At 40.7% G+C, this 26,309-nt stretch overlaps 1 protein-coding gene and 1 non-coding gene across 2 annotated transcripts in view; both read left to right on the forward strand.

The window, feature by feature from the left end:
* The window catches only part of LOC124803337 (neural-cadherin-like), a 251,418-nt gene that overhangs the window by 172,509 nt on the left and 52,600 nt on the right, over positions 1-26,309 (forward strand). The window contains exons 20-22 of the mRNA XM_047264522.1: positions 16,720-17,064; positions 21,977-22,090; positions 22,233-22,419. Coding sequence (XP_047120478.1) covers positions 16,720-17,064; positions 21,977-22,090; positions 22,233-22,419 — 646 coding nt within the window. The remainder of the gene's footprint in view (positions 1-16,719; positions 17,065-21,976; positions 22,091-22,232; positions 22,420-26,309) is intronic.
* Trnat-ugu lies at positions 2,761-2,835 on the forward strand. The gene has a single exon. It is a non-coding gene; the product is annotated as a tRNA-Thr (tRNA).

Raw genomic sequence — 26,309 nt, forward strand, 5'->3', positions numbered from 1 at the left:
AAGTTACAGGAAATGGCTTCCAAAGTTTTTAATACATTCCTGCCCCGTATGATGGATTATCAGCATCCTCTTCTTTTTCCAGAGTTAGTTTCCTTTTCACTGGTCTTTTCTTCCCTTTTGCTGCATGTTGTAGGCTTTTGTCTCTTCTTCATGCACCTCTTAGTCTTTCTTCATCAATTAGGCGCATTGTGGAAATGGTGTTGTGTCCTGGTTGGAAACCTAAAAGTTTCAGCACATCACATTTGATAATGTTTCTTTAATTGTATGTTGCCACTGCATCATACACTCCAAAAGGCAATGATTTTATCTGTACAAAGACTCTTTTGGGAATCCTAAACCAAATTAAATTATTTACACTTTCATTTGGAGTTTGTGTTTTCCCATGTAAACGCTTTTCCAATAAATTTGGCTGTGATAAATCTCTGAATATGAGCTTAATTACATCAATTACAGCATTTGGTAAACTCTTTTTATGGGCATATTCCTTTCCTGATGGTACTTACACCTAGAGTCATCACCTGTGGGGCACAGTGCATGTTGTGGGTGTTCATTTGTTGATGCAGTATGAAAAAAATAATGCCCATACTCCTCTCCTCATATGCTCAATGCTTCTTGTATTTTGCCTAATTGCACCCATAATACCTCTGCAATATATCAATTGCTTCATCTGTCTCTTCATCTTCCTCCAAGACACTTACCATCACTAAGCTTCTTGGATCCTAATGTCTGCTTTAGTTTGCGCAAGCAAGCCCCATACGCTTCTGCACATATCCAATGTATTCCTGTTTTTTAATGTGAATTACATTGCCATAAGGTTTGAGTTCCTCTGCAGCTTTATAGCCCTTAGAATCACCATCTCCTAGATAGTTTGTGTATTGTACATTATGCCACTCCTGTGATCTGGAAAAAATTGCTTTCACTCCTCTACTTCCTTCACTCCACTCATGCCATGAAAATTTGCTTCACAACTTTCATTATGTTCATCCTTGATATTGCCCTTACATCTACAATGGTTTGAGATAACAGCAACATCAATTACTTTGCAACTGTCTCCATTGGTAGCTGTCACAACTCCGTTTAGAGATTTATGACCTCTACGTTGCCATGATCCATCTAAAGCAACAGTTAAATCTCTACAATTCCCATTATCTGTCACAGCTTCTTCAATTGCTTTCTTCGTTGTTGCTTGAGCAATATCTTCAGCAGAAGATCCCACCAATTCATTATAAAATCCAAACTTGTTTGGTGGTTTTGGCAAGTTCATAATTTAAATATTTTCAACATTTTACAGCCCTGTCAGCAACTGTAGGAATCAGCATGGGTTTCGAAAAAGACGATCGTGTGAAACCCAGCTCACGCTATTTGTCCACGAGACTCAGAGGGCCATAGACATGGGTCCCCAGGTAGATGCTGTGTTTCTTGACTTCCGCAAGGAGTTCGATACAGTTCCCAACAGTCATTTAATGAACAAAGTAAGAGCGTATGGACTATCAGACCAATTGTGTGATTGGATTGAAGAGTTCCTAGATAACAGAACACAATATGTCATTCTCAATGGAGAGAAGTCTTCCGAAGTGAGAGTGATTTGAGGTGTGACACAGGGGAGTGTTGTAGGACAGTTGCTATTCACAATACACATAAATGACCTTGTGGATAACATCGGAAGTTCACTGAGGCTTTTTGTGGATGATGCTGTAGTATATCGAGAGGTTGTAACAATGGAAAATTGTAGTGAAATGCAGGAGGATCCGCAACAAATTGACGCATGGTGCAGGGAATGACAATTGAATCTCAATGTAGACAAGTATAATGTGCTGTGAATACACAGAAAGAAAGATCCTTTATAGTTTAGCTACAATATAGCAGGACAGCAACTGGAAACAGTTAATTCCATAAATTATCTGGGAGTAGGCATTAGGAGTGATTTAAAATGGAATGATGATATAAAGTTGATTGTCGGTAAAGCAGATGCCAGACTGAGATTCATAGGAAGAATCCTAAGGAAATGCAATCCGAAAACAAAGGAAGTAGGTTACAGTACACTTGTTCGCCCACTGCTTGAATATTGCTCAGCAGTGTGGGATCCGTACCAGATAGGGTTGATAGAATAGATAGATAAGATCCAACAGAGAGCAGCGTGCTTCATTACAGCATCATTTAGTAATGGCAAAAGCATTACGGAGATGATAGATAAACTCCAGTGGAAGACTCTGCAAGAGAGATGCTCAGTAGCTCGGTACGGGCTTTTGTTGAAGTTTCAAGAACATACCTTCACTGAGGAGTCAAGCAGTATTTGTAGTGCACCTAATAGATGTTTGCCCATCATACTCATTACTCGTGGCAGATTAATCTACCAAGTCCCGTACGAGTTTGGGTTCGAATCCCGGTCGGGGCACACATTTTCAACATGTCCCCAATTAAGTACATCAATGCCTGTTTGTAGCTAGGGTGTCCATTTAATTATCATTTCATTTCTAGCAAAGCTGCATGGTCATCCATGGTAGCTGTTCTTTCAGGAACAGATACTACTGTCATATATAGATAAAATATGGCTTCCCGGCCATTGACCTTATTGTGCGAATGCACACGCTATGCCCAAACTCGTATGGGACTTGGTAGATTAATCTGCCATGAGTAATGAGTATGATGGGCAAACATCTATTAGGCGCACTACAAATGTAGTGGTGTGGACATGTTGGGAATGTGGATCTCACGGGGTGCGTACAAGGGATAAGTCCCTGCAGACGCACTATCCTCTGTGCCCGCGGTGGCTCAGATTGATAGAGCGTCTGCCATGTAAGCAGGAGATCCCGGGTTCAAATCCCGGTCGGGGCACACATTTTCAACATGTCCCCAATGAAGTACACCAACGCCTGTTTGCAGCTAGGGTGTCCATTTAATTATCATTTCATTTTTAGCAAAGCTGCATGGTCATCCACGGTAACTGTTCTTTTGGGAACAGATACTACCGTTACATATAACTCATGATATGTTATATCTACAGCTGTTATTTTATAACTGTGACAGGAAAACATCATATTTTCTTAGGAAACAGGCAGGCTGCATTATTGATAATGAGAAGTTTGACACTACATGAGAAAAGTGGAAACATAGATAGATATGGTACAACGGCCTGGCTGACAAAGGAAAAATAGGATCGCATAGGGAACTGATTAGTGAGACAAAATGGAAGAAAGAATACTCCTCCTCACCTCCTCCCTCCCCCCCCTCCCCCCCCCCAAAAAAGGGCATATGGGTTTATAGCATCATGGCCAGTGATCAAAGTACCAGAATGGCTGTAAGACTGTCCCACACAGCTACAGCAGTGTAAAATCCCAGTCCTCACAGAACTATTGTAGTGATCACAGGAGATCTTAACCAATGACTAACCTAGATAATATAATATCATGAGAACACAAAGTGAGCTAAGTTGAGAAATTCAAATATGTACAAAATTTACTGACACATGATTAGCAACATAAGTATCAATCATTTCTTTCTTTCTTTCCATCATACAATTGGTACTGGTGCTTAAACAGTATGATGTATATGCAATAATTCCATGACAACAATATTATGAAAGGGACAGACTACTACTCACTGTGCAGAGGAGACGTTAAGTCACAAACAGGCACAACAAAAAGACTCATAGACATTTAAGCTTTGTTATTATTTCATCCTGGACTACCCACCTTTTAATAATTCCATGATTTTTTCTAAAGTTATACTAATATCAGTTTGTTTTGTCAGCAGAGTCATTATAGCACAACATCAGTTCTTGTATTGTCTACTAAACGTCATCCACAGTAGGACAGTCAGCATAACAGATCAGTGTGTAGTGATACATCTTATTCCTTGAATGAGAGGTATCATTTCCCTAAATACATATGTCAGAAAAAAGATGTTCATGACTGAGAGTAGTCAATAAGTGGCGAGTACCCCATTCTTGGGAGTTATTTTAAGTTGTACATGCTGATACCAGAGCTAACAATCCAGTGACTGTAGGAAGTGGGTAGCAGTCAGAATAATCTACTTGCTGAGGTAGAGATAGGAGTTCCATGGAGTGAGCAGTGTGGATGACAGAGCTTCAAGAAGTTTAAGAATGCAAAAATGTCAAATATAATTAATGTATTGTAAAATGTAAGCTTTCGTGGCTAGAATTGTCATAATTAATAAAATATTCCAGGCTATTATGCCATTGTTGAAGGTATTTCACTTTAAAATAGAAATTAAATATAAGTTTTAAAGTGAAATTAATGTACTGTAATTTTTAATTATCAAGTTGAATATCAGATGTCTCGTGTATACAGTGCAAGAGACAGTATATAAGTTGGTAGCTGTCCTCATTTATCATGTATTGAGTTGTAATTTTGAAGGTAATATAAGAAGATGAATTGAATATCACTTCTTATTTATGTGGTGGAGTGAATGAGAACAAGAAGTTAATTTTCAGTAGCTTAATCTGCATCCTGTGGAAGCAAAATCTGAGCCAAATTGGAGGAAGAAGGCACACGGATTCAGGGCACAGACTAGCTGTACCCTGATTAACAATACTTAACAGTAACCAAATATTCACCAAGCGAAATTCATTGTATATAAAAGGAGTATTCAAGTGCAACTTATTTAAGTGTATGGTGCATGAGGTAAAGTATAACAAATCAACACACAGCCCAAGCCAACCTGAAATACTTAAAGTGTGTGAGTATGGGGGGGGGGGGGGGGGGGGGTCACCTAAGGAAGGTCAGTGATGAGATTATCAGCACCCAGCACAGAATTAGTACAAACGAATATGATTAAAATCTAGAAAATGTGAGAAAAGAGATAAAAAGCAGTCTGAGATAAAATCATACTCACTCTTCCTGAATCTAACCCATAATAATCTGCACAATCACACTAGTTCACATCATGGAAGGTAGCATTAAAATTGTTCAGCTGTCATAAAACTATTAAATAAATTTAAGTAAAACAAGAGGAAATACAATCAATTACACAAAATGTGGATGAGTCAGCCACCCTGAAAACACTTTAAAAATATCAACCCAAAACTTTAGGGGACAAGGCAGACAATTCACAGAACCTTAAAACTTGGGCCACCCTAACACTTTAAAAATTTTCAAGCGGTAGAGCACAGCAGTGTCATCATTTTCTTTCAGGTTTTAAAAATGTCAACCCAAAATTTTAGGGAATAAGTCAGACAAGTCACAGAACCTTAAAACTTATGTCATGTTTGCTTGATCATCAGCTAAAATAGAGGGCAAATCTGTTGGCAAATGGGCTGCTGCCCTTTGGTTTGAAAATAAAACATAAGCTATCAAAAATGTGATGCACTATGGTCTGTACACCATGAACACCACAAAAGCAAGGGACCTGTGCAAAGACAAGTAAAGAGGACCTCATTCTGCCTGTGGGACTGGAAGGAAATATGCCAAGGCCAAGTTGTGGTCTTCACTAGATGACGATTATGGTCTCTCACTTCCAGCCTTGCTTCTTCCCATCAACTCATGACTTTGTATCTCAGCAGGGGGCCATAAAATGTAGGGGAATGGCACACTGAAGTACCTGCGGATCATGACACACTTCCTTGGCTGCTACGTCTATCCTTTTGTTCCCTTTAAAAGCCAACTGCCTAGCACCTAGCAGAAAGACACCCCCTTCCCCAGTCTTTGTAGGTGAAGGAGAGCATCATGGATGTTATGAACTACTTTATCTGCTGAGTACAAGCATTGTCGAGAGTGAAGGGCAGTCAAGGATTTTGAGCAGTGAAAAATTTATTACTCATAACACATTTCATCTGCTCCAGTGCCTGCAAGATTGCTTATAATTCTGCACTGAAGACAATAAAGTCTTGAGACAGTGTGATCCTGAGGACACAGTCAGGGACAACAACAGAGCAACCAGAGTCCCCCCCTGTTTAGACCCCTCTGTAAATTCAGCTACAGAGTTGTGATGCTCAGTTAAAATGTTATAAAATAATTATTAAAAACAAATTCAGGAGCGCAACTTCTCATGTACAGCACTAAATCTAAAATTCCCATGGGCCTCTGCAGTAACCAGGGTTGCAGGCACCTTGTATTTGTGGTTATACTTGCTCCATGACAAGTGCCTCCAGCACAGCATCACAGGCTTCATGCAGATTCAAAACGGTCTTGTTGCTCATGGATGATTGGAGGAAAGGCATTCCAGAGAAGGATGAGCAATAGTATGGTATGCTGGCAAATTGGGAGCAGTGAGGAACTTGCATACCTGATGCTCCAAGAGGAGCTGTACAGTTAGCAGCCCCTGCAGGGTCAGTTAGTCATCACTGGATCAAAATCTCCTGCATTCACACTGAGAATGGCTAAGGAATTGCCTCATCTTGAACATCCAGATCAAATGACAAATAGCCACCTGCTCCAGGATCTTCCCTACACAGCTTGTTAAGGTGACATTCTGATAACTACATGGAATGTTCTGTCCTTCCTGTTTTGAGTAGAGATATCAAAATTGCCTCTCTTCATGAGTTGGAAAACGTGCCTGCTTGCCATATCAAATCAAAACATTTGAAGAGGATTTCCTTTGATGCTGCTGGCAAATGCTGAAGCATCCTGTATTGGATTTGGTCATGACCGGGTGCAGTATTATGAACCACAGATAGTGCTGAATCCAGCTCCCACAAGAAGAAAGGGCAGTTACCAACTTGTCCCCCCCCCCCCCTCCATGGTCACATGGTAGTGACAGAATACTGGATCCTGGCTGGCCATGGTAGTAGTCATTGAAAAATGCTTTGCCATTGTCTGGGTGATTTCTCAGGACATTGTTTGGAGACACCCATTTCATTACTGCAGCTGTTGGTAAACAACTGCATTTACCAGAATTACTGATAGCTTCCCATAGCTTTTTAGAACAAGTGGGTCAGTTGGTAGAGTCCAGAAATGCTTGCCATGACCTTTTCTAGCTCTCCTTTATTAGACATCGAGCCTTGACCCTTGCGAATCGAAAGATTACAAGGTTACCTCTTGTTTAACAGCACTTACACACTCATAGAGCTGCACATCTGACCCACACAGCTGAGCAGCACTCATTGGCCCACCAAGGTACAGATTTCCTCCTAAGATGACCTGAGGACTTTGGGGCAGATAAGTCAGTGGCATGGTGGGTTTCTCTTGTGATGTGATCCACTCATTTCTGGACACTGCATCCATGTTTAAACAAAGCAAACTGGCTGAAAAGCATCCAGTTAGCTCAGCTGACCATCCATGTTGGTGGTTTCCTTTCAAGTAATGCTCCATCTGCTAGACAGAGCAGCAGTAGGAAGTGGTCACTGGAATGTAGTTCATCAGCTGCTTATCACTCAGTGGAGTCTGTGAGAGCTGGAGATCAGAAAGAGAAGTCATTGACTGAGGACAACACAATACCAGCTGAGAAGCAAATGGTATTGCTCATGTTGAGGATGTACAGTTCCTGAGACAAAACTCGACCCCTATGGCAAGTAGAATTTGAGTCCCACAATGAAGTATGACCATTGAAGTCTCCTAGTAGGAGAGTTAGGTCAGGGGAATTGTTCTATAAGACCTGTGAGAGCATCAGATTCTGTCACTTCCTGTGGAACTAAATACATTGAGCAGATAGTGAACTTCTTACCTACAGGAATTCTCAATGACCTGCCACTTGTAGGTCAGTGACCAAGGAGAGAGCAGAGGTGTGGTGCACATTACTGACAAAATACAACCACCCCTCCCTTGGCTCTTTCCCCAGTCAGGTCACCCATGCAGTAGGGGGGTATAACCACCTAGCACAAGGCCATCAATAGCTTTAAAATAAGGTTTCCTGTAAACACAAGCACAGGGTGCATGTTTGTACTAGGAGTTTCATTTCCCCCACATCAGTCCTTAACCCATTCACGTTCTGCTATCATATGGGTAGGCCATTATCATGGTGGTTTGCACTTTCACCCCGTTTCTCACTCACTGCATTGAGAAGCATGCAGTGGATGGAGGTTCAGTCTTGGGGTGAGATTGTTGCCCTGGAGAGTCTTCATATTCCATTGACTATGAAGCAGAACCAGTAGAACTGTCAGGTTGAATAATGTAAATACAGTCTGATGTGTTTACTACCTGTTTCCTCCTGCACTGGAAGAGTCCCGTTTGCTTTTTTTGCCTGGTAGGGCACACAACAGTAGTAGTGGAAGTGCTGGACTGTTTATCATATTCTGCCTTTGGAGGTGCCAGGACCTCCACACTGTTGGCCAATGTGGTTTTTTTCTGATGTTCTTGGGTGGGGAAGGGGGGGGGGGGGGGGGCTTTAGGTTCTGAAATAGCTGTACTGGTGCACTGACAAAAACAGGCAGTAGTGCTGACACCAGCAACCTACATGTGTATGGAGGCTTCAGCTGACAGAATAGCCTTTTTAAGAGCTAAAGCAAAAGAGATAGTTAATGTAGGGAACTGCATGGCCTTACAGATCTTTTTGGTCTTGCCATACAGGATGCACTTTGTTGTTTTAAGATCCTATATCTCCCTTTCTTAAATGTAGATACACAAGTTTCTGCTCCGGACAGGATAGTCCCCAGAGCAATTTACACACTTCAAAGGAGATGAGTAAATGACACCTTCATGGGTGGCCACATTTGTAACAAGTGGCTTTTCTGTTACATCTTAAAATGGTGTGCCCAAAGCACTGGCAACTAAAATAGCACTTTGGGTTGGGAACATAGTGCTGCATGATTAAGCAAAGGACACCTGCCATTATATGATCTGGGAGTTTCACACTATTGAAGATAAGAATAAGTCTGATTTTACCAGATCCTCATCCACCATTACGATATTTTGCACATCAACAATACCTTCTGGAGACCACTCATCTTTCAACTCTTCTTTCAGCATGATACAACACCTTTGCTGTAGTTCAAGGTGTTGTGTAGCTCCTTTTCAGTGGCATATTCTCTAAGGCATTTAGCTTTCTGGAGTTTTATCACTTTTTGGGAACCCACAGTTTCAGACAACAGTGTTCCATTGCACAGTTTCTTGACAGGTTCTGAACTGAGGACTTCCTACATGAGCCCTCATGTTAGATTGGAAGTTGATATCCGCCAGTGGTACACCCATTCTGCTGGTAGTTGATGAGTTTCAGTTTGAGTGTTTCATCTTGGTCCCTTGAGCAGCTACGAAAATAAAGGTTCACCCACACAGAAACCTGCTTGCCTGAGTAAGTCTTATACAACTGAGGTGTGGTAGATTCTGCAGAGATTTCCTGCTAAAAACTGTTTTGCATTGACAGCCACCCACCTCATCAGTACACAGTCACCCTTGAGATTGAGGTATCTTTTACAGAGGTTTTGACCATTGCCATGATGTGGGCAGCTAAGCCAAGATTCTCAGTCCTTGTGACACACAACATTCCACTGCAGTGCCACACAGTGTTCACTGAAGAATGCCCAGAGCTTACGGTAACAGAAGGTTGGTGGTGCTTACCAATCTGCAGCTCAGGAAACCTGGGGTCTTCAAGCCCATATCCAGCAAATGACTGCTGAGGTGCCTTAGGTGCTGGCCAGGAAGCACATTTGGCTTTTTGCATGCCATGAATGAGTGAGCAGTAACCCTCTGTATAACAGTTAAAATTTCCTAGTTGAAAATATATTGTAGACAAAAGCATTAAATGAGCAAAGCATTACACAGAAATAATTCATGAAATAGTCATTCAAAAAATGATTAATTATTATTACTCACAGTGTACTGTCAATTGCATCATGAACCATATCATAGCAAGATTCAAAAGTTCAGATTACATTAACACATTGAAACATTGTTACTACCTGGTTTTCACAAATACACTCCACTAATTTTCTCAAAAATAGTCATTGGTTGAATATAGCGAATTTAAATTCCTTAATCTCTGTGAATTTATACTGTATTAATCACTAAAAGTAATAATACAATATAAATCATGATTGACTGCTAACTGGCAGAAAATAGGTAGCATCAACAGTTTTTGCAGGGTAGAAGAAGAAGAAGAAGAAGAAGAAGAAGAAGAAGGCAGCAAAGAAAACAAAAATGGAAGTAGTGCTACAACAGCTCAAGGCCCTCAGCATGTCATGCATATAACGTACAAACTTTTTGTGTCCCTCTGAAGGTTTACATAAAATAAACCCTCAGCATTAAAGCAAATTTAACTGACAAGTTATCTCTAAGCAAACACAGAATAGTTCAGTTCAAATCCTTACAAAAATATGAAATATAGAATAGTTTTCATAGTGTCACGTCATCATAATGCAAAATATTCCCTAGGTTAAAATTGTACACCGTAAAATCAGTAAGTCAACCAGAATAATTTCAGCATAATCCCTTGTACTAACCACTACATAACATAATCAGTAAGTTATTGAGCATAATTGTACATATTTTTTCACCATAAAATATAAGAAGTACAAAAGCATTAAATATTTGTAGTACAGTATCAATCCTACCACAAAGTAGAAGCATTAAATGATCAAAACATACCATAGAAATAAAACATCAAATCATCACTACAAAATTCATTAGTCCTCAGCCTTTGTAGTATGGCAAAATCCTAGCACAAAATAGACAAAAGCATAAAATAATGATCAAACAATCCTGGGACTGCATAAATCATAACATAAACCTCAACATAGCAAAAGTTAAGATTGATCCTGTTTAATAAGTCTTTCATGTCATATGTAGACAAATTTGCATATGTAACTTTTGTGTCTCTGTGATACATTAATCAGTCTGGTGGTTTTTTGACTTTCTTAATTGACACAATCTGTGGTACTTTTTCCATCACATCCCCAAATCTAAACATAATTCTATGTTTACATTTTGCAGATAATATACTTTCAAATTAAAACTGTGTAGCTTTTCAGCAGCAACAGACATGGTTCTTCTTCCACATACTATTGCTACTTTATTTTGTTAATGAAAGTTCAAAATAACAAATTCTCACATCAGAATCAAACACATCACACAAGTCAATACTATTTGCTATGCTACAACAAAATTGTTTCTGATGTGGTTCTTCAATTTCTCCAGGTGTATTTCAGGATGAAATAAATCTCAGGTGAACAGCCTGGTGAGAGTGTACAAAGCACACAATATTTCGGCAATCGACCTTGCTGCAGTTGTCATGTGTGCTGATTTACTGCCAAGGGATGGCAGGCAAGAGGTATATATCAGATTCCCCCTCCCCCTCCCTCATGCACTCCCTCTGCCGTCTGCACTGCGGGCACTCTCTCAGCCATCCACGCCGAGGTTCGACACACGGCTTGTGGCCCAGCATCTGGGTGTTCCCTCGTAGGTCCGCGCCCAGGGAGATTTGCCAGCCCTGCCCTCAAAGTCAGTACATTCTTATCTTTACCTTAATCTGGGTAATGGCTTGTTCCCAAACTTGGTTAAGGAAATAGCCGCTGCCACAATTCAGTTCAGGTTTTCTTACTCTGAGCTCTACAGCTTCTTTTATGATACAGTCTGAATATTTCAAAGTCTGTGTTAGGACCTTGGTCTTGTCAAATACCATGCTGTGAAGTTCTGACAGGCAATGCTCGGCGATTGCAGACTTATTAGGCTGCTACAATTTCATGTGCTGTTGATGTTCATGGCATTGTTCTTCAATGGTGCAAACAGTCTGACCTATGTATTCCTTACCGCATTGGCAAGGTATTTTGTAAACCCCAGATTTACATAAAGCCAGTTCACCCTTAACACTGCCAAGAAGTGCTCTGGTTTTAGTTGGAGAGCAGAAGACAGTTTTTATTTCATCATGAAATACACCTGCAGAAATTGAAGAATCACTTCACATATGTCTGTGGGGAGTAGATGCATCACAGTATGAAAAGATTCGAGAAGCTGTGTCATCAAAGAAGTCGGCTACTGAGCTCATTTGCTTTTCTTATGAGGTGCTGAGAAGAGCATGTGTTACCAAATTTTGCTATGGTAAAGCACCACATCCACTCAGCAGCATCCCAAAAAATCAAGGAACGTGCCAGTGTAGGTTTGGTACGAGTGAGAGTTCGCTACACTCAGTGGTGTCTGGACACTACCAATAAAGAACTCCTGCAGCTACATCTACAACTCTCCAACCACTTCAACTCCTGCACCTACGATTGGGTTGATTGTGTCACATGGGCCACAGTGGACTGTGCCCAAAAGAAGTGCACTGAATGACAGACATCCAATTTCAAATGTATATAAGAGAAATGGCCCTCTGAAGATAGGGGAAAGACCATTATCTATCTCACAAACATAGAACTGAATAACGACATGATCTCAGTTCTCAAGGAAGGATTGAACTTTACTCTGACACCCAAAGATGCACCCATCGCTGACGCAGCGGCTCAACTCCCACCTGAGGCAGCAGAAGAGGTGCGTTGCGAAACTTGCAGGGCCATAACTAGAACTAGACCTATGAGACCGATTATTTCCAAAAAAGAGAGGGTGGCCATCCAGAAGCTAAGAGATGATGCAGATATAGTGGTCCTATCAGCAGACAAGGGTAACGCTACGGTAATATTGTCCCACCAGGATTACACCAGGAAGATGTGGGACCTGCTAGATGACAGTGCATATCACAAGATTGACGCCAATCCTACCAAGAGGGTTAAAGGGAACTTTGGAGCTTCTCAACGATTCTGGCTTCTCTGAAGAGGTCACAAAGAAGTTACAACCCAGGGCCCCTGTTCCTCCAAAGCTGTACGGCTTACCAAAAGTCCAAGAGGAACACATCCCTTTACGTCCTATTGGTGCCCCAACATATCCTCTCACCAAGTACCTCAAGCAGCTGCTCAATCCTCACATGGGGACATGCCCACGCCAAATCCGTAACTCTTCAGATTTCTTGGGACGCATCAACCACCTCACGAATAAGGAATCTGACATACTTGTGATCTTTGACGTGGTTTCCCTGTTTACTAGGGTTCTGTTACCTGATTCTCTGGAACTCATCAGCCGGAAATTTGATGAGAAAACCACCAATCTGTTCATACATGTTTTAATGTCAACATTCTTTTTATTTGACAGTGACTACCACGAGCAGACCAAAGGTGTTGCTGTGGGGAGTCCTCTCTCTCCCATCATCACTAACATGTACATGGAACATTTTAAGACAGAAACCTTGGAGTCAGCGCATCTAAATCCTACCTGTTTCTTCAGATACGTGGATGACACATTTGTTATTTGGCCACATGGAAGAGACAAGCTAACAGAATTTCTTGCACATCTCAACTCAAGGTACAAGAATATCAAGTTCACAATGGAGGTAGAATCGGATAGGATGCTCCCCTTCTTGGGTGTTCTCATCAAAAGGCAAGATGATGGCAGGTTGGGGCACAGCATGTATAGAAAGAAAACTCACACTGACTTATACTTACATGCGGATAGCTGCCACCACCCTGTTCAGAAGAACGGCATGCTAAAAACTCTTGTACACAGACCTCGCACCCTCTTGATGAGAACAGTCTCCAACAAGAATTGGCCCATCTGAAGTCCATGTTTCTGAAGAACAGTTATAAGGAAAGACAAATCTGGGATTCTCTATGTCTGACACTCACAACACAACTGGCAGAAACTAACGAAGGACCTAAGGAAAACACAACCATGGCATTCATTCCATTTTGCGGGGCCTTATCGGGAAAAGATGGATGCATTTTACGCAAGTATCAAGTAAAAACTGTCTTCTGCACTCCAACTAAAACCAGAGAACTTCTTGACAGTGTTAAGGATGACCTTAGTTTACATAAATCAGGGGTTTACAAAATACTGTGCCAATGTGGTAAGGTATACATGAGTTGGACAATTCACACCATTGAAGACCGATGCTGTGAACACCAATGGCACACAAGATTGCAGCAGCCTAATAAGTCTACAATCGACAAGCATTGCCTGTCAGAACTTCATGGCATGGATTATGAGAAGACCAAAGTCCTGACACAAACTTCGAAATATTGGGACTTTATCATCAAAGAAGCTATAGAGATCAGAGTAAGAAAACCTGAACTGAATTGTGGCAGTGGCTATTCCCTTAACCAAGCTTGGGAACCAGTCATTACCCGGATTCTACATCTACATTCTGATCTACATTTGGAGGGCACTTTACGTGCCACTGTCATTACCTCCCTTTCCTGTTCCACTCGCATATGTTTCGCGGGAAGAATGACTGCCGGAAACCCTCCGTGCATGCTTAAATCCCTCTAATTTTACATTTGTGATCTCCTCAGGAGGTATAAGTAGGGGGAAGAAATATATTCGATACCTCATCCAGAAAAGCACCCTCTCGAAACCTGGACAGCAAGCTACACCGCAATGCAGAGTGCCTCTCGTGAAGACCCTGCCACTTGAGTTTGCTATACATCTTCGTAATGCTATCACGCTTACCAAATAACCCTGTGATGAAACAAACCACTCTTCTGTGGATCTTCTCTATCTCCTCCATCAACCCAACATGGTAAGGATCCCACACTGATGAGCAATACTCAAGTATAGGCCAAACGAGTGTTTTGTAAGCCACCTCCTTTGTTGATGGACTACATTTTCTAAAGACTCTCCCAATGAATCTTAACCTGGCACCCACCTTATCAACAATTAATTTTATATGATCATCCCACTTCAAATCGTTCCGTATGCATACTCCCAGATATTTTACAGAAGTAACTGCTACCAGGGTTTGTTCCGCTATCATATAATCATACAATAAATCCCAGAATGTACTGACTTCAAAGGCAGGGGGAGGAACCTCCAAAATGCTGCTGGCAAAGCTCCCTGGGTGCTGACCTACAAAGGGACACCCAGATGCTGGGCAACAAGCCGGGTGAAGAAAACTGGCATGGACTGCCGAGAGAGCGCCCACGGCGTGGACAGCAGAGGGAGCACCCAAGGGAGGGGGAGGGGGAATCTGATATACACCTCATGCCTGCCGTCCCTTGGCAATACATCGGCACACCTGATGATGGCAGCAAGACCAATTGCCAAAATATTGTGTCCTTTGTACACTCACACCAGGCTGATCACCCGAGATTTATTTTGCCAAAATTGTTTCTGGTTATTTTTAAACTTATTACAAAATTTGTTCTCATATTTTTTTCTCATCAGTCAAGCAGTAGTTGTTAAAGAATTTAAATAATATTTCCACAGTAGATTCATTTTTACAAAATCTGAAAAGACTTTCCCACACAAGTTCTCACACACTATGTTTCAAATACCTTACTGCACTTACTATTGATAATTCAGCTACGTTTGACAACTCAAATACAACACTTTTACTTTCCTGAGATAAATACTCACCTTTCAAAACAATAGAATATTTTATCTCATCTTTGGCATCATCTACTCCATTGAAAACATTAATCTCTGCACAGTCATTACATGAAATAATTGCATTATCATCGGTATTTGTTGTATTCGGTACATCACGGTTTTCGACATTAATCATAGTATTTTTCTTGAGTTCTAAACCAACTTCTACCCCAGAATTTAACTGTTTATACCTTTATTTGACAGCAAATTTCAATTCATAGATTTCTAACTCAACCTTTGCAAGCTTAAATTCGCTACTTATTTCATTTTTTTAATATCAACAGTATTATTACCCAGTCCATCTATGTTATTACCCGTTTTGTCAACTTTTATCAGCCAGTCTATCTACATTATTACATATTTTTGTTATGATATTGTCCCTTTCTTGTAATTTTCTACTCAGAGTGTCTATTAATCCACTGAATGATTGTAGTGTGTTGTTATTACTTTCTTCCAGCAATTTTCTCATTTCTCTTGAGAGTATTTTGATGTTCTTTTGAGTCAGTCCATGATATCCATCCCCATTGTTTTTGTCCCAGTTCAGAATTTTTTAAATGGATTTCAAAGGATTATGCGGCCAAAATTTCAAAAAGTTTCATGACACAGTGTTTCTGAAACATCCTTCTAAAAACTGTTGCCTGGCTCAGCTCTTCTGAATCAGCCAACCAAAACACTGTTCTCCTACCTGCTAGTGGTTTTATGAAATGAATCATAATTTTATATTAGCATGTCAGTTCCCTCAAATTTGTAATTTCAAAATCAGTGATCATCTAACAACAGAACTTACAAGAATGTGTAACATAAGTTAGACAGAAAATATCTTCTCATCAAACATGAATAGGATTTCTCTAGATCTATATTTTCTCTAGTCAAATTATTAATGTTTTAAATTCATTGATCATATTTTAGCCATTCCATAAAACATTTATTTTTGTGTATCCGTCACTAATGGCTTGTAAGTATCTAATGGAAGATTAGAACACTGCCAACAGAAAAATAATTGTTGTTTCTTTTATGCACCATTATTGACAGCAAAAAATTGAAAAGACTTTTGATTCAAAATCAGAGTAATTCCGTCGAAAGGACCTGTTAGCATGATGGTTATACTAAGATATCAGGAACTTTCAATAACATTACCAGTCCTAATACAGTGAAGACATGGCAGAGGAAACTTTTATAGCTAATTTTGACAAAGCACAACTAAGTGACACAAAGTCAGATATTTTATGATTATATCTCGAATTCCTTATAGAATATTGGATGTTAGTTTGTTAATACTCCACAACACTTTGTCTTAAATATCAGCTGTTTAAGAGCATGTCCAAATCATGTTTTTATTGGCTGGAATACAAACCATGGAACTATATATTTGTGTTTTTGCAATTCATATTTTACAAAAGATCCAAAATGTTTACTCAGAATTGATTCACTTTTCTAACAGATTTTGGACTTGGCTGATACATTGTTGTCAGCTGGCACAGTAGCTGACTGCCTTCAAACAAAACTTGCATGCAGCACAGTAAACTGCTCTGGGCATGGAGTCTGTCAAGCTGACTTTACAGAGAGAGCACCATGGTGTTTGTGTGATGCTGGCTGGAGTGGGCCCTCATGTTCTTCACCTACACAACCAGTCACATTTCTACCTCATAGTTACATTAAGTTTGCACTATCTTTTGAAATTGGTCATTTCACAACACTTATGCAGTTAAGGTTCAGGACTGAGGAGAAAGACGGTGAGCTGTTTCGTCTTGCTGACCAGCAGTCACTTGAATATGCAGTGCTTGAGGTTTGTTGCTCTTGTAATATTCTAGCCTTCAAATTAGAATTGTGACTTAATTGTGCAATATTAAAAGTTATATTGTTCCTTCTTACAGAAGTGAATACAGCAAGGTTTCTATTTATCTTTCTTAAGTGTTCTTTTGTTAAGAAGAAGAAAATGAAAATATTATTTCAGTTTTATTTGGTTTAGTGGATAGATAATGAATTCTTGAGCTTGAATTATTTGTTTAATTTGATTTCAGTTTTTATATTGTCATGTAGAAGAATGTGTAATTAGACGAATGATGAACACTAACTTCACTTAACAAAGGTTTATTCAGCACTTGCACATACAAGAGCACGGAGTGAACTGCCTCTGGCCAGAACACATATGGTATATATACTGTCGCAGAAGAAGCTGAGTAGCACAGTCACTGTAGTGTAATGGTAACAATACTAGACTGTTACCTTTCTAGCATTGACTGCAGGAATGATCACTTCATCCAGCACACATAGTCTCCACACACTTGGATGTACATCTTTCTGTCCACAGTATCTCATCTCTTCTAGCATAATCTTCGAGTCTCCACAATCTATAATTGCCTGAGAAGCTTTCAGAAAGTCCCATCTGAGAATGATGTCATGACTACACTCTTGTAAGATGATGAATTCTTAGGGCTTGTATGGCCACTTATACCCACATGAATGACATATCTTCCTGTAGGTTTCACATATTTCACATTAGCCACCTTCAGCAGAGATGTTTTGCTGTCGACAAATATGGTTTTCTGCAACTGGCGAGGGTACTTCTCTGAAATGACTGAATATGATGCTCCAGAGTCAACAAGAACTTGGGCTGGTCAGCCATCCATGAGGATATTGATGTAGTTTCCTATCATTTTTGTAGTGATCGACGGCAGAGGATTTTTCTCTTCAGTGCCTTCACCTTCAAGGAAGGTCGCACCCTTTAGTTTTCCAGGTTGCAGTGGCTAGGTGACTGGCTGGAGCTTCTAAACAGCAATGGAGACCTTGATCGATATGTTGGGGAGTGTCCTCTCCAGCGGCTAGCTTGCGGCAATGGTGACCTACATCGTGTTGCACCCACATCTTCTTGTTCATCTTTGTCGTCCCGGAGTTGGCATCACCTAAGATCAGTCTGCTGTCTTCTGGTGCAGGTGTCATCTGTCACCATTCTCAACAATAGCACATCACATGTCCCGGTCGTCCACAGTGGAAACATACTGGTTGGTTATCCTGGGTTCTCCAGACATCAGTCTTCCTTGGTGCCCAAACAGGTTTCTCATGCGGCATTGTAGGAATGGAACTTCACCTGGGTCTTACTTTTTCACCATTTTAAAGGGAAATGAAGGACGAGAGATTTGGTTCAATCTCTGTTCCACTTCCTCTCTTATGACCTCTTGAAGCATTTCGGTATTTTGCATGCTGTGCAATCCAACTTCCCCTGTCACTATCTGACAAAGAACACTTGTAAAAGCAGTTGCTTCACAGACATCAATACAATGTTTGGAAGCTGTTCAAACTTCTTGTGTGTAATTCCTTTTTGATGCATTGTCTCATATATTGGAACCATTTTATGAAGTCATCTGCTGTCAAAACCTCCTTCAGGAGTAGGGCTTGATACATGTCCTCAGCAACACCTTTCATGAGATGTGCAACCTTATCTTCCTCCTTCATTCTAGGATCCACTAAGACATCTTGAATGTAGGATGCTGTCATTTCTCCAGGATGCTGTGCCCTGAACTTTAATTTATCTTCAGCCTTGCACTTCTGTCATTGTGTGTCACCAAAATACTTGTGTAGTTCCACTTGGAATACTTCCCAGCTTGTGATCTCCTCGTTGTTCTCATACCCTTGCTTGGTAGTGCCCTGCAAGTAGAAAAATATGTTAACCAAGCACACGGTGTCATCCCATTTGTTAAATTTGGCTATATGCTCATATACCTTCAGCCACTTGTTTGGATCTTGGCCATCACCACCATCCTGGAAGGATGTCTCATGTGGTGGCACACAGTTGCTGTTACTGTAACACCCGCTTCTTCTTCTTCTGTCTCCAACAGATTGTGATCTGTTGAATATGACTCAAACTCAGGTTTCTTGCCATGTAAACAGCGGCTCTGCTGTCGCCTGATGGGAGCCACTGTGTCATCAATAATGTGCGCTGTCACTGTGAGACAATATCTTCTAGCTCAACTATTACCAGATCTCACTAAGTAACAACAGAAGAAGCTACTTGTCATTCTTCAAGAGTTCTCTGAATGCTTCAATGCATAGGTGAAGAGCAAATTAGACAACTTGATGGTGAAGCACTGGATTAGCACTGGGGACCATCAACCAGTAAGCCAGAGAGCATACCGTGTGTCAGCAACAGAACGTCGAATAATTCGCAGCAAGGTAGAGAAAATGGTGAAGAATGACATCATTCAGCCTTCGTACAGCCCATGGTCATCACCAATCATTCTTGTCAGGAAGATGGATGGCAGTTGGCACTTTTTTGTTGATTAAAAGGAAGCGTAATAAGATAACTAAAAAAGACGTTTACTCTCTTCCACGAATTGACAATACGTTAGATTGTCTGAAGGGGGCTAAGTTTTTCTAAACCAAGGACATGTACTCGGGATACTGGCAAATCAAAGTAGATGAGGCTTATCATGAGAAAACTGCATTCATCACCCCTGAGAGCCTGTATGAGTTTAAGGTAATGCCATTTAGTTTGTGTAATGCACCAGCAACTTTTGAATGGATGGTGGATAATTTTCTAAGTCACCTGAAGTGGACAATGTGTCTTTGTTATTTAGATGACACTATAGTGTTCTCAGAGACATTTGATGAACACATAAAAAGACTGAGGGCTGTTCTTAAGTGTCTCCAACAAGGCAGACCAAAGCTTAATCCAAGAAAGAGTCTCTTTGGAGCAAAAGAAATCAAAATACTTGGACACCTTGTGTCAAACAAAGGTGTGTGGCCAGACCCAGAAAATGTGAGATCTATAACGGAATTTCCTATTCCTAAAAGTATTAGAGATATGAGAAGCTTCCACGGATTATGTTCTTATTACCGTCGTTTTATCAAAGACTTTTGTATCAAAGCCAGGCCACTCCAAGAGTTGTTAAAAGCTGATGCTAAATTTATCTGGGGTGGTGGTCAACAAGATTCTTTTGATGTGCTGTGAAAAGCTCTGATGACTGACCCTGTACTTGGTCTGTATGCTGAGAGGTCACCTACAGAAATACCCACAGATTCCAGGTGGCATGGAATTGGTGCTGTTCTGGTACAAATTTCAGATGGAAAAGGGAAGGTTATAGCCTATGCTTCTAGGACACTTACAAAAGCTGAGAGAAACTACTAGAATAATGTCACATAGAAGAAGGTGTAATGAGATGAATGATGAACACTAACTTCACTTAATGAAGGTTTATTCAGCACTTGCACATACAAGAGTGTGGAGCGAACTGCCTCTGGCCAGAACACATATGGTATATATACAGTTACAGAACATTCCAGCACAATGATTCTTGACATTTGTGGATACTTCTAGAATGTACTCAAACTGAATATCGAAATTAAAATTTTACAGTTCAGGTGATTTTTGAACTCACTACTCTCCATGCAGTAGTCTCGTATCATTACAACTACACTACAGTGAGTGTGTTACTCAGTTTCGTCTGTGACAATATTAATATACAGAAAACAGTAATACTGGCTGTGTTATTTTTAAGAAGTATAAGTTTTTAAACTCAACAGGCTTGCTTATTACTATTTTGTGGGCCAAAATCACTGCATTAGAAAAGTAATTATTTATACAATTTGATGATTGTTAAGACAGGAAAGTAGGTCCATAGCAGCTTAATTTATGTTTTGTCAACTCATATCTATATAGTGAAACTCATACCTTCAAATCTTAGAAAATATATTCCAAAAACGTAACATGATGCTGTGAGGTCATTCATACAATGACTGATATTAAAATTTTATTTTTAGATTTTTAGATTTATAACACAATATTCTTCACTATTCCGTGTCCTTCTTGTCACTCTTCATCTGTTTGGGATTTTAATAGTCAGTTGACACTATTAGTGTTTCATCATAAATTTAGGAAATAAGTTAATATTTTAGTTTCACTGGAACCAGGGTTCAAGGATGGTTTCATTTGTGATTTCTTTTTTATCTCTTTTCATTATGAGTACTTGATCTCTTTACTTGAACAGTATGTTTAATTCATTCCTGATGAAAAAACACTGTAGTGAAGTAGCAACAACAGTGTCACTGTTTCATACTATATTTTTAGTATTTATGCAAAAATGTGTTGTGGAAGCATATTTAATTCACTACCGCTGACAGGAGTAACCTGGGTTTTAGTTACATACAACATTCAAGGTTTCATTAAAGAGGCATATTCCTTTTAACATTAGGAGAAGTGCTTTCAACTCATTTCTACTTTTTGGGTCATTACAGAACTAATGATTCTGCTCCCTTTGCTGCTTATCTCACTTTTCATTCTTCTAAAATGCAAATAAGAGAGGCACACATTTAGCTTTCCAACTCAGTTATATTCTTAAGTTTTCTTAGTTGCATTTTTTAAGGTGTAATGTCAGAATTTTCAGTCACATTCTTTCCACAGTCATTTCTCACTCTTCCATCCTCCATCTTCCTTTGGCTCATCTGCTGTACATCTGTCCAATTTTTACCCTCTCCTCTCATGTCATCTCTTCTTTTCATTTTGTGTACTGAACTGCTTGGTACCAGCTTTTAACTTGATAATTGTCTTCTCACTGTAGACTGTGTGCAAAATAGTTGACATTAACTTAATATGATACAAGAGCATTAGGAAACCACAGGTTATTACTGAGTCATATTAGGAATAGTAATTTTAATCATGGTCTGTTTAAATAGTAATAGAATGGCTTTTATTTCTATTACAGATAAATAATGGAAACCTATACTTTCGTTATAACTTAAACAGAATGAATATTGAAGAGAAGAACATCTGCTTATGTTACATTTCTGTTGATGATGGATACTGGCACACAGCAAAGGTAGGTCCAATAACAGAGCAATTAAGAATGAAATTATTGAGGGATAAATCAGAAAGATCCTTTTCTTAGTAATATTTTTATAGCATTAGTGATATGTCACAAGTTATACCCTTCTCCCAAATGTGTTTTAACTATTTTTCAGGTTTCTCGATATGGCTCTTTATCAATATTGGAACTAGATGATGGTGAATTCTTGAGAAGAAATCAGACATCACTGTTTGAAGGTCACCAGTGGTTGGTAATTGACAAACAAGAAGGTGCTCATGCTGGTGGGAAGGCAGAGCATACTGGCATAAATACATTAGAAATATATGCTGATTACAGAAATGGTAATCATAAGCAACTCAATATGGTTACTATTTTGCAGTGGAAACTATTATTCTTTATTCACATACAGATATAATTTGTAAATATTCATGAGTAACATTGTATTAGTAATATTTATTACCTCCTTTGGTATAAAACTTTCATATGACGATATTTGAGGTTGCTTCGCTAGATAGCATCACTTCTGATACTAACCTCTAGATATTTTTTCTCCTGTTGAAAGAAATCAGTGGTTATCTATTTTTATCACACACAAACAATTATCTGTTCACTGCAATGGTTAGTAATATCTAATATCTGGATACATCGCTATAGTTTTCTATCAATTTTCAAAGGAAATGAAGCTGTGTGGCTCAGAAGTGATAGCAAATGAATTTGGTTATTTTACTTTCTGGAAGCTATTTATATCAGAGGACAACCACTAAAGAAGAAAACAAGTAATATGCATTGATTAGGCAGAGTCTGATCTTTATTTAAAAAATACAACAAAAATTAAAATAAGTACATGATGGTTGAAGAAGAAGAATGGAATTTTATATGAGAATCAAACACGGGATGTAGATATGTGTAGGACGGGATAAATAACATGCAGCTCAGAATTATTATGAACAAAAATACAAGATGTTCCAGTGGTCTCATTGACTGATTGATATGGAACACATCCAAAACTATTTCAGCATAGTAGAGAAACAATTGAGTACATTAACAGTTGAATTAATCATGTCTCCACCTGGGTGCTATGAGTCAACTGAATTTCCTTTATTCTGTGATTAAAGTGGCTATAAATTAATTCCCTATTCAGTGTTTGCAAGTTCTTTTACTTTAAAAAAGCTGCCATTCAGTTGTTACTTACCAAGCAAGACATTATGGGAAAGGATCGGTAATCGGGAAATAGAAAACTTAATTTCCATGTATGTCATAGCTTGTATATATTTACACTTGACACTGTGTCCGTAGAGAATGAAGTGTAACAAAGAACTAACTAAAGCAAAGTTAAGATGGAGGCTCGACAGAGCACTTAGAGTTCGCAGATAATAAGTTTCGTGGTTGATATGAACTATCGACTCCACACAGCCCCCCCTCCCCCAGGCAGTACGAAGTGCTACAGATGTCCAAGGGTGAGAGCGTGTGGGCTTCGACATTGGTGGAAATTTTGCGCGTAGGCAGGCGCACCACAGGTACTTCCATCTCAAACAAGGTGGGTTGAGCAGACGGAGAGGCGAGAGACAGGTCCACTTTGTAGTCAGTCAGCCATCGTGGCCGGATGAGACGGCAGCTGGCCCAGGAGTAAGCGGGTGGGGCGGTTGACGGTGTGGTGGAGGCATGTGTGGCCCTTAAGTGGACTGAGCTGTCCGTAAAAATGAAAGTGTGTAGAGATGCTCGGTCACACTTGAGTGTGAGTGTGAGGATGTGTTCAATGCTGAAGTGTAAGGGACTGTCTGATGGCAGAATCTTGGTATCTGTCAAGAAAATGAGCACTCGGTCGTTGAACATCACTATAGAAATTTCATTCACACAGTGCAGTGGCACACTGCAGGACAAACTGATAGTAGGTATGTGTGTCTCCAACATTGGAGGTGAGGGCGTGAAACCTGCACAGGGTGAAACAGGGGGCGAGGAAATCAGCGAACGGTGGAGAATGGTCTTTGGCAGAAGAGGTGTGCGGGGAGGATGATTGGGGCACATCTTCATTCTCGATCAAGTATGGATCATCTGCAGAGTCCGACTGCGGCGGTGTGAGACCATCAGGGTCAATGAAAGCCAGTTTCAGATGATGCAGAGAAACTGTCTGTGTGCGGTCTTTAATCATGATATCTAAAGTCATGCCCCTCATCACAGGACCTTGTAGAAGCCAAGATAAGGAGGTTGAAGAGGCTGCCTAACTGCATCTTCATGCAGCATGACATGGGAGCAGTCGGAGAGTGCAGTGGGAACATAAGTCTCAGGCGGTGACTGACATGGGTGTGTGCAAATACGTTTGTTGAAAATGCATGCGCATCCAGCTAATGAAATCTGGCCAGGGGGGGGGAGGTCCTCGATAACCTGGGAAAAATTAAGTTCCCCCGGTAGGACTGGATTCTCACCAAAAACAAATTCAGATATAGTCCCCTGTAGGTTAGGTTTATAGGTCGAGCATAGACCAAGTAGCACCCACGGGAGAGCTTCCGATCAGAGACAATCATGGCATCAAATGGCCATCTTGGGGGTGCGGTGCCATCTCTCCACCAACCCATTGCTTTGTGGATGATAGGCAGTAGTGTGGATTTTTTTAATACAGCAGATATTGCAGAGGATGGTGAAAAGGGAGGATTCGAATTGTCGACCCTGATGGGTGGTGATAGTGGTCGGCCACCCGAAACGAGCATTCCATGAGCCAATGAAAGACTTGGCTACTGTCTTGGCAGTAATGTTAGGGAGAGGGACAGCCTCAATCCAGCAAGACAAATGGTCGATAGCCATGACCCTCAGAAAGAGAAAGAGGCCCGATCAGATCAATATGTATGTGACAGAATCGTCCTGTGGGAATGTTGAACTTGCCCAGAGGCGGGGAGGTGTGGTGGTTGATCTTGCTGCACTGGCAAGCAACACAGCTGCGTGCCCAGGTTTGACAGTCCCATTTGATATTCTTCCAAACAAAACGTTCTGACACAAGACGTATGGTGGCTCGAACGCCCAGGTGGGCTGGGTTATGCAGGGTATCGAAAACCTGTTGGCGCAGCCCAGGTGGGAGCAAAGGACATAGGGTGGCAGTCGAAGAATCACACCACACCTCATCAGAAACGGCAGGAAATTTAGCCTTTGTGAAAACAAGTGATGTTTGTGGGTCTCGCGGGAGAGCCTGAGAATCTTCGTCAGAAGCTTGGAGGGAGGCCAGATCGGAAAGGCTAATGACGTGGGAAACAGCACTGATGCACAAGAAGAAATCCACAGCAATGTTATCTGCACCCTTGATGTATCGGATGTCCATTGTGAATTGAGAAACCAGCTCAAAGTGGCAGTAACATCAAGGGGACGGGTCCTCAGGTGGGTTGCAGAACACTTCTGCCAGAGGTTTGTGATCAGTGAGGATGAAAAACGAACGTCCCTTGACATCAGGACAGAAACGTTTGATTGCCTCATAAACAGCAAGGAGCTTTCTATTGAATGCAGAATATTTTCTCTGATCCATAGATAGTTTCTTGGAGAAGAAATGAAGGGGAGAAACCGTGTCGCCCCTTGCGCTTGTTGCAACACTGCCCCCACTGCGATGTCGCTGGCGTCTGTAGTGATGAATAACTCAGCCGAGGGGTCAGGGTGGCCAAGTGTCACGGCATGAGCTAAAGAAGTCTCCAGAGCCTTGAAGGCCTCTAGCATCGGAGCAGTCCAAGAGACGGGTTTGATACCGGAAGTTTGTTTGCCTGATAGCGCGACCGTCAGGGGTGCCTGGACAACGGTGGCGGAAGGCAGATGGCAATGATAGTAATTGATGGTGCCGAGAAAACAGCATAGCTCTTTGTAAGTAGCCAGGGGCGGCAGAGATGTGATAGCCTGCACACGAGATTTGGGAGGCTGTATTCCGTCAGCAGAGATGGTGTAACCTGGGAAGGAGACTGACGCCTTGAGCAACTGAAACTCGTCTTTGTTGACCTTGGCACCGTTGGGGTTTGAAGTCTGGAGGACCGTAGACAAATAATTTTCATGTTCCTCCTTTGAGCTGCTGAAAACAAGAATGTCATCCGGATAAGCAAAGTTTAACTGGAACAGTCACAAGATAGAGTCAACGAAATGTTGCCACATTTGCGCCGCATTCTTTAGGCCAAATGGCCTGAAGTGATGTTGGAATAAACCAAGTGGCATGATAATAGCCATCTTAGGAATGTCTTCCAGCGCCATGGAAATCTGGTGGTAGGCA

This window comes from Schistocerca piceifrons, chromosome 6 (genome assembly GCF_021461385.2).
Source record: "Schistocerca piceifrons isolate TAMUIC-IGC-003096 chromosome 6, iqSchPice1.1, whole genome shotgun sequence".
Taxonomy (NCBI): Eukaryota; Metazoa; Arthropoda; class Insecta; order Orthoptera; family Acrididae; genus Schistocerca; species Schistocerca piceifrons.